The following is a 9,297-nucleotide window of genomic DNA, read 5'->3' as shown; positions in this document are numbered from 1 at the left end:
TAGACCCACTCCAAGTTGTTCTTACCGCCCCAATAGGTCTTACAGACTACGCAATCACAACTACACACTAACCCATCTCGGAAAGGAGGCAATACCTATTTGTAAGAATGTAAATGTTCACTCGAATCTACAAAGCTCTAGGCATTAACACCATAGTAAACTCAAATGCTCGCATAAGCTCGAAGCCCTATGGTCATCTCGACTACGCCCTGGTGCAAATGGGTTCCTGGACTTCTTCTTGACGGGCCGCCCCAGGCTGGTGAGGTGAGTGGTACAGCATCTCCACCCGCTTGATCCTCAACATGGGGCCCCCAAGGGTGTGGTTCTTCAGCCCTCTTCCTGTACTCCCTATGTTCACCCTCACGAACATGCGTGGACCATGCACCTCCTCCAACTCAATTCAGTCAAGTTTCGCACGGACGAACCCGTTACATGTGGTTTGGCTTTGACATTCCTACCAACAACGACGAGGACGGCTTACAGGGAGGAACGTAGAGGGACGCCTCGGCGTAGTGGTTGTGTCAGGAAAATACCTGGACCACTCAACGTCAAGACAAAGACAAAGGAGATGATCGTGGACTTCAGGAAGAACAGCTGCAGGAGGAGCAGCAAGCACGCCCTTATCACATTTGACGGGACAGCTTAGTGGAGGAGGGTAGAAAGTTTTAGTTCCTCGGCGTACCATCACGGACAACTGGAATTGAGGTCTACCCCACACAGACAGCGTGGTGCGAAAAAGGCGCAGCAGCGCCTCTTCAACCTCAGGAGGCTTGAGGAAATTTTGGCTATGTCACCAGAAAACACTCACAAACTTTTACAGATGCACAATCGAGAGCATCTTGCGGGCTGTATCACCGCCTGTTACGCAACTGCTCCGCCCACAACCGTAGGGCTCTCCAGAGGGTGTGAGGTCTGCACAACGCCATCACCGGGGGAAACTACTGCCTTCCAGGACACCTACACACACCGAATTCCACAGGAAGGCAGAAAGAACATAAGGACAACAACCATCCCGAGCCACTGCCTGTATCACCCCGCTAGATCAATCCAGAAGATGAGGTCAGTACAGGTGCAATCAAAGCGGGGACCGAGGGAAGACTGAAAAAAACAGCTTTATCTCAAGGCCATTCAGACTGTTGACAACAGCCCATCACTAACATTGAGTGGGCTGGCATGCCAACATACTCAATCTCAACTTCAGCCACTTTAATAATTGGAAAAATGTATTTTAAAGTGAGTATCAACTAGCTACCTTTAAACAATGCCACTTTATATAATGTTTACATAACCTACATACTCTCTCATGATGTATATACGGTACTCTATATCCATATACTGCTCTTGCACTATCCGTTCGGCCATCGACTCTCTCATATATATTTCGTTATGTACATATTCTTATTCATTCCTTTACCACTTGTGATGATAAGGTAGTTGTGAAATTGTTAGGTTAAGATTACTTGTTAGATTATTACTGCCATGTTTTACTAGAAGCACAAGCATTTCGCCTACATCGCATTAACATCTGCTATCCATGTGTATGTGACAAATAAAAAGTTGATTTTGAGTTTAAATAAAAGAATACCAGAAATGTGTGTCCATATGTGCAAAAAGCTTATTTATCTCAAAATTCTTTTCATCCCTGTATGAGCATTTTCTCCTTTGCCAAGATAATCCACCCAACTGACAGGTGTGGCATGTCAAAAGGCTGATGAAACAGCATTGATCATTACACAGGTGCCACCTTGTGCTGGGGGGACAATAAAAGGCCACTCTAAAATGTGCCAGTTTTGTCACACAACACAAGTTTTTGAGGGAGCGAGCAAATGGCATGCTGACGGCAGSAATGTCCACCAGAGTTGTTGCCAGATAATTGAATGTTCATTTCTCTACCATAAGCTGCCTCCAACGTCATTTTAGAGAATTTGGCAGTACGTCCAACCAGCCTCACAACCGCAGACCATGTTTAACCACGCCAGCCCAGGACCTCCACATCTGGCTTCTTCACCTGTGGGGTATTTCTGTCTATAATAAAGCCCTTTTGTGAGGAAAAATTAATTCTGATTGGCTGGGCCTGGCTCCCAAGTGCCTATGCCCTCCCAGGCCCACCCATGGCTGCTCCCCTGCCCAGTCACATGAAATCCATAGATTAGGGCCTAATTAATTAATTTCAAATGACTGATTTCCTTATATGAACTGTAACTCAGTAAAATCTCTTGCATGTTGCGTTTATATTTTTGTTCAGTATAGTTCAACTCAATACTAACTCAAGGTCATGCCTTGTATTACAATGATCACTAGATGGCGGCAAATACTTGTAGGCTATTGAAAACCGGCGTTATCAATAATATAAATACTTTCTGTTCATCCTAATTTGAGCCAGTTTGCTACAYCAGGAAAAGGATCKTGCAGCAACAGGAAATGTTAATTATTATGTGGATTATAATTAATGGACATTTCTGGGGGGGTTGATACATTTTTCGTATGGGAAAATCAAGTCTGACATTTCAAAGTGGAAATTATAAATGTCAGAAGCCTTTTTAAACCTCAAATACACTGCAAGTTTTACATTTCCTGCATTGCAGGAAAGTTCTCCTGCAACAGGGTGATCAAATTAAGATCCTACATCTGTACCTTCATTGACCCCAACCAAATCTYGGTCAGTTAATTATCTATCACCTTKTCTACCACTCTAAATTAATTTKATAAAATAGGTTTTTAATTGACAGATTATGCTACATTAATTGATGAACTACTATAGACATAGGCCTGATCTAGGCAAGCTGTATTAGTAGTCAGTAAACATGACTATCTGCCAATCAATTTTAATWGTCATAGTWTAGCTACAGTAGAGCAYGAACAATGCTTGCAGTGGCCTGTAATGGTCTGCAAAGTGAATTATCATAATGTTGCTATAATGGGCAACACTACCTACTTTGGGAGTTAATCCTTACGTAACAAACTGTTCGCTTATTTGGGCATGTTTCAACGAGCATGTTTCCAGAACCTTTTCTTCACGTGTCAGTAGCCTTCACACGCACTGTGTCACAGCCCCAGGGGCACATAGGCCTATTCACCTGCTTCCCAATGGCAAGAGAAAACATACCATTTACAGTTACAATTCACAAACAAAAAGGAAAATTGGTTTGAGTTAAAGTACTACTCATGGAATAAGGTTGTGGGCTCAAATTGGAAGWGCTGTTGCTTGTTAGTAATGGCTTCCCAACCCCATGAAAGCAAGTAAAAGCAACAAAACATCCCAGTTAGGAGAGAAKCTGTTATGACAAGACTGCTAAAATGCAAATGAAACAGAAATATATGACCATKATTTCAGACAGATCATATATGCTTGTTTAGGACTGAAGAGGACAGCAGCCCTGAGGGTGATGACCTGGAAGGTGTTTGACTTAGCTTCAACTCTTGGACAGTATCCTGTCTTCACACACTGTTTGTGTTCACACATAGACGGGTCGATAAACTGTAATATCTTTTAGAAGTCATCAATGTGATATGATGAATGTGTAACACTGAGCCCACTCATTGATGGATGTCTTATAGATTTTGCCATGGTCTTTGATCACTTTAATAAAAATGCTATAAGAGTTCTTTATTAAAAGTAGGCATACCTCAGATTGTGATGGTGATTGTGGCTTAATATCATTACTTATGTATTCTTGAAAATGATTACCTGACGTTCTCTTAACATCCATTTAGCCCTAATCTATGGTTGAATTTAAGAAAAACACATATCACCATGACAATTGCAAGTGCAATTGCAAGTGTAAAACCCTGATATGCAAATGATTTGACCTGATTCCTTTTCATTGCAAGGAGAGCTACTGTATGTAGTAAAGAGTCTGGATTGTTTTTTGTACCATGCTCTCTCCTACTCATTGCATAGCTGGGTCATCGGTCCCTTGGGCAGTACGAACCGACAGGACACTTACCTCTAAACACGATCGTATGACCCCAAGTTCCAGCCTGGACCTGGCTTGCACGTGGTGCAGAGGGCCTCAGCCTCTTCCAGCCCACAGTCACCCTATCAGTCTACACTTTACCCACTATCAGTGACCACCTGCCATCTCTACAGACACACAGTGGTGGCACCAGGCTGTCAGGTGGACTCGGCAGCACACGTCTTAGTACAGACTGGAGAGCATTAGTGTACTGTACAATTGGATCGACTATAATGTAAAGAAGCAGAATCCTACACGGGTTTTAGTGCAAAGAGGAGATACGTTGTTTTTTTATTGGATTTGGGAAACAACAAGTTCGTTGGTATTGCAGTGAAAATACAATACTTTTCAAATGGGATGTATTTTGGCTTTGAAATTCATTTTTATTATATATCTTTCCTCTTATAAATGTATTGTAGACAGTCCAGGATGCCTGCTGGATCAGTGAAATGACACAGCATCAAAAAGCTGGGAGAAGAAAACAATGGTTTTGATGATGAAGGTACACCTGCATAAATATGATTATGTTCAATGCATCATTTTGATGTCATTTTCCTGACATAAACAATGCTTTAGAAAAGTATAATATCTCTTTATCATCTCTTTATTACAGAACCTAACGATGCATACATGTAAGTGCATCTTCCTCAGATAAAAAAAAACACTTGTCATGACTTATATTCTGTGTGATTTGGGTTCTTGTTGGTAAAATTGATAAATGAAACCAAAAACGTTTTTGGAATTTTTCATTTAACTAGGCAAGTCAGTTAAGAACAAATTCTTATTTACAATGACGGCCTACCCCGGCCGATGCTGTGCCAATTGTGCACCACCCTATGGGATTCCCAATCACAGCCGGTTGTGATACAGCCTGGAATTGAACCAGGGTCTGTAGTGACACCTCTAGCACTGAGATGCAGTCGGGAGCCCATTTCTTATCATGTTTCTCAGAATTGTGACACGTAAAAACAAGGTCACATTTAATAGCATGTTCTTTTTTTCTCCGCTGCAGGATGATGGGGAACCTGAAACAGGACACAAAGTATGTCCATCTTCTCCCCCTACATTTTTCCCACTCATGTCCTTTAGGCTTTGACTAATTTCTCTGTGATTGTCCCAGGTCTTCAAACAAGAAGAATGAAGCTGCTATTAGGATTGGCTTCTTTCAGCTGGTAAAGTATTTTATTTGTAATTATTTTCATAGAGATAAAACAAAACAGTATCTAACTCTGTGGTTCCTTCAGTGAATTCCCTGTGCGGTTGTGTAGTGTCGTGTGAAGGTCACATGAATACYTTTTTATTTCATCTCATTTGTGTGGGAGAGCTGGTTCATAACTCTTGTACATAAGAACTTTAAARCACAACTGGACTGGAAATCATCAGAAACGGGTACAAGAATGGTAGGTACAATATGAGAATGGAGCATCATGGGACAGACTCATCACAAACAGGCAGGTTCCCATGGGGTGCCTTTGTTTTAGCAATGACTATATTACCATCTACATGGTTACAGTGGTTAAAGCATGCATATTTAGTCCAGGTAGTACATTCTGAGACGGTAGGTCAGATTATCAGAACACCTGTTGTGATGACTGACCCATTGGTTGGTTGTGTGTGTTCGGTGTGTGTGTGTGTGTGTGTGTATTTGCAGTTCCGTTTCGCCACATGCCGGGAGACRCTGATGATGGTGGGGGGTAGTGTGTGTGCCTTCCTCCACGGTTCCGCCAAGCCTCTCATGCTGCTGGTTTTCGGGATGCRCACCGACACCTTCATCGAGTTACAGGAGCTCCTGGACCCCAGGAAGGAATGTTTGGACAGACTGGCTGGATAGCAATAAGATTGATAAGATGAAGAATTTAACATGTGGGTAAGTCCTATTCGTTGCTGCACAGAAGAGTAGGACGTTGCTACACATGCTATTTCTATATCAAGGATTGAGAATAAAAATATATATTTTATATTTTATCCTACATCTGTATGACATTCATTCTCAGGCTTCTGGACATTGAGTATGAGATGACCAATTTTGCCTACTATTACGTTGCCATCGGATGCGCAGTTTCCTTGCTAGGATACCTTCAAGTAAGTATATAGTTTGCATCAACATACTGAGTTCAAGCAGTTTGATGACAGAGCGCTAGATCTTGATTGCTTTGAATGCCTTATTTCTCTTTTAGATCTCGTTGTGGGTGACGTCTGCAGCGCGACAGATCCAGGTCATCAGAAAGATGGARTTCAGGAAGGTGATGAGGATGGAGATCGGCTGGTTCGACTGCACCTCGACTGGAGAGTTAAACACACGCATGTCAGAGTATGTCAGAGTAAGAGAAAAACACAGACCAAATTCCCCTGTTAGGTTTTAATAGAAAAAGTTCTGGGAACGTTTTGCATTTCTTGTCATGCTTAGGACCAGTACAGATGTAGGATCTTAATTTGATCACTCTTTTGTTGCTGATKATTTTCCTGCACAGCAGGTAGTGTATTTGAGTTTTAAAARGAACTGTTAGGGAAATTCTGCAGTTGTATAAAGGTACTCAGATCCAATCATTTTGTTCCCTGGTTGGGCGTTGAAATTCCAGACTTTATTTGCCCTAACAAAACATGTATCAAGCCCTACAAACATGTCCATTAACTATGGTCCACATAATAATTCACATTTCCTGTTGCTGCAGGATTCTTTTCCTGCTGTAGCAAACTGGGTCAAATTAAGAATCTACATCTGTAGTTGTTCTTGAACCTGACCTGGAAAAACGTTAATGATTGTCTGTGGTGTGCCCCGCTATTTCACAGCGACATCAACAAGATCAATGACGCCATGGCGGATCAAGTGAGCATCTTTATCCAGCGCTTCACCACCTTRGTGTGTGGTTTTGCGATGGGCTTTGTGAAGGGATGGAAGTTAACGCTCATCATCACCGCAGCCAGCCCTCTCATTGGAGTAGGGGCCGCACTCATGGCTCTGGTAGGATTGGCAACGTCAATCAATGTGGTCACTTCCTGTTCCAATACACTGAAACGGTCCCTTTCCTTCCCTCCTCTCTGTTTACCCCTGTTAGGAATGGATAGATGAAAGCAATTTACTAGTGGTCACTTAGTAAAGGAGACAATGAAAGTTAAAGGCGACAAGGAAAGCTCATTTATGAGTATTAGGACTAGGCCTATGATTTACATGATTCATTTACTATGTGTCGATTCTCAATGAGCTCCARTGAGGTGGGAGTTAGTAAGTGTACTGTACTGACTGCACCTTTCTGCTTACCTCCTCTGCTCTCGTCTAGTTTGTGGCCAAGCTGARGGGTCAGGAGCTGCTGGCCTATGCMAAGGCTGGAGCCGTGGCCGACGAGGTGCTCACCGCCATCAGAACAGTGGTCGCTTTCGGAGGAGAGCTAKAGGAAGTGGAGAGGTAATATAATAACATGACTGAAACTGACCCAACATTTTCTTCTTTAGTTACTTGCTGAATTTGTAAGTGTCAATACTCGCCAGGCAAATTTGACATTCTTTACGTTGATCAGCCTCACTATATACTGTTTAATTCCATTAATTGTTTTCTCCTTAAGGGGCAACTAGTAGCACCGCCTTACATATTATATCCAGTGCTGGGCCTCTATCCCAGTTTAAAGGGACGCTCCAGAACTTTTGTATAATTTCAACAAGTAGTTTTGAAAGTAGTGCTCACGAGCCAAAACGGGTCCCTGCTTTTTGTGTACTACGTCATCCAATTGTGTACTKCATCATCCATTTAGTATGATATGTTACGTCCTGCAAAAAAAAATCACGATTGTTTGTTGGAATTCGTGTGATATGTTACGAATCCAATTCGTATGATATGTTACGATTTTGTCGTGCTTAAGATCCCGGATTGCATCTTTAACCCTCTATTCCTTTCTCTCTCTCGCCCAGGTATGACAAGAACCTGATCTCAGCTCAGCGTTGGGGCATCAGGAAGGGCCTGATCATGGGCTTCTTCACAGGCTACATGTGGTTCATCATCTTCCTGTGTTACGCCCTGGCCTTTTGGTACGGGTCCAGCCTAGTGGTGGACACACAGGAGTACAGCCCTGGAACACTGTTACTATTTTTTAGGTACTATTTTGTAACCATACGGCCAACACCATGAAGGTATACTTTATTAAGAGTCCATAAGTAGTTTAGCTATAGACTGTGAATCAAATTTCTTTGGTTTATGAATTAATAATAATCACCTCATCTGTCCTGTGTCTTGTCTATCATCGCAGATGTGCTGATAGCAGCCCTGAACTTAGGGCATGCATCTCCATGTCTGGAGGCATTTGCTGCAGGAAGAGGAGCTGCTACCATCATCTTTGAGACCATCGACAGGGTGGGAATCTCAACATTGTTGGAGAATTTCATTGAGCATTCAATTTACTGTGTGCATGCTCACTTTAAACAGCCCTGGTGGTTAACACTGACGTTTGTCTGGCTGTGTCACTGTGCCTAGGAGCCGGACATCGACTGCCTCTCAGAAGCAGGGTACAAACTGGACAAGGTCAAAGGGAACATTGAGTTCCATAACGTCACCWTTCGCTACCCATCCAGACCTGAAGTCGTGGTATTGTGGCTTAGTATTTCCTATAACGACGACATGCATCTGATTATTGTATCGCAGGGCGATCGTGGAATATTTCCCTAAAGATGCAGTCTGTAATTTGTTTTGTGCCGTGTCAGATCCTGGACCAGCTGAGTGTAGCAGTGAATTCTGGCGAGACGACCGCCTTTGTGGGGCCCAGTGGAGCTGGGAAGAGTACTGCCGTGCAGCTCATCCAACGCTTCTACGACCCCAAGGAGGGTAAGTTATCTTCCATTACATAAACTCAGAAAAAAAAGAAACGMCCCTTTTTCAGGACCCTGTCTTTCAAAGATAATTCGTAAAAATCAAAATAACTTCACCGATATTCATTGTAAAGGGTTTAAACATTGTTTCCAATACTTGTTCAATGAACCATAAACAATTAATGAACATGCACCTGTGGAATGGTCGTTAAGCCACTAACAGCAATTAAGGTAGGCAATTAAGGTCACAGTTATGAAAACTTAGGACACTAAAGAGGCCTTTCTACTGACTCTGAAGAACACCAGAAGAAAGATGCCCAAGGTCCCTGCTCATCTGCGTGAACGTGCCTTAGGCATGCTGCAAGGAGGCATGAGGCCTGCAGATGTGGCCAGGGCAATAAATTGCAATGTCTGTACTGTGAGACGCCCAAGACAGCGCTACAGGGAGACAGGATGGACAGCTGACCTGACTTGCAGTGGCAGACCACGTGTAACAATACCTGCAGAGGATCAGTACATCCGAACATCACACCTGCAGGACAGGTAC

The 9,297-nt window shown here is 42.9% G+C and overlaps 1 protein-coding gene across 1 annotated transcript in view; it reads left to right on the top strand.

Annotated features, from left to right (window-relative positions):
- Positions 1-5,803: 5,803 nt before the first annotated feature.
- The window catches only part of LOC111953648 (bile salt export pump-like), a 15,226-nt gene continuing 11,732 nt past the window's right edge, over positions 5,804-9,297 (top strand). The window contains exons 1-9 of the mRNA XM_070435541.1: positions 5,804-5,823; positions 5,951-6,038; positions 6,134-6,267; positions 6,747-6,918; positions 7,235-7,359; positions 7,860-7,957; positions 8,195-8,298; positions 8,419-8,529; positions 8,646-8,766. Of these exons, the coding sequence (XP_070291642.1) occupies positions 5,804-5,823; positions 5,951-6,038; positions 6,134-6,267; positions 6,747-6,918; positions 7,235-7,359; positions 7,860-7,957; positions 8,195-8,298; positions 8,419-8,529; positions 8,646-8,766 (973 nt within the window). The remainder of the gene's footprint in view (positions 5,824-5,950; positions 6,039-6,133; positions 6,268-6,746; positions 6,919-7,234; positions 7,360-7,859; positions 7,958-8,194; positions 8,299-8,418; positions 8,530-8,645; positions 8,767-9,297) is intronic.

Source organism: Salvelinus sp. IW2-2015, linkage group LG27 (assembly GCF_002910315.2).
Source record: "Salvelinus sp. IW2-2015 linkage group LG27, ASM291031v2, whole genome shotgun sequence".
NCBI classification, from domain to species: Eukaryota; Metazoa; Chordata; class Actinopteri; order Salmoniformes; family Salmonidae; genus Salvelinus; species Salvelinus sp. IW2-2015.
The sequence above is the reverse complement of the archived record's forward strand: the minus strand, read 5'-3'. Positions and strand labels throughout refer to the sequence as shown.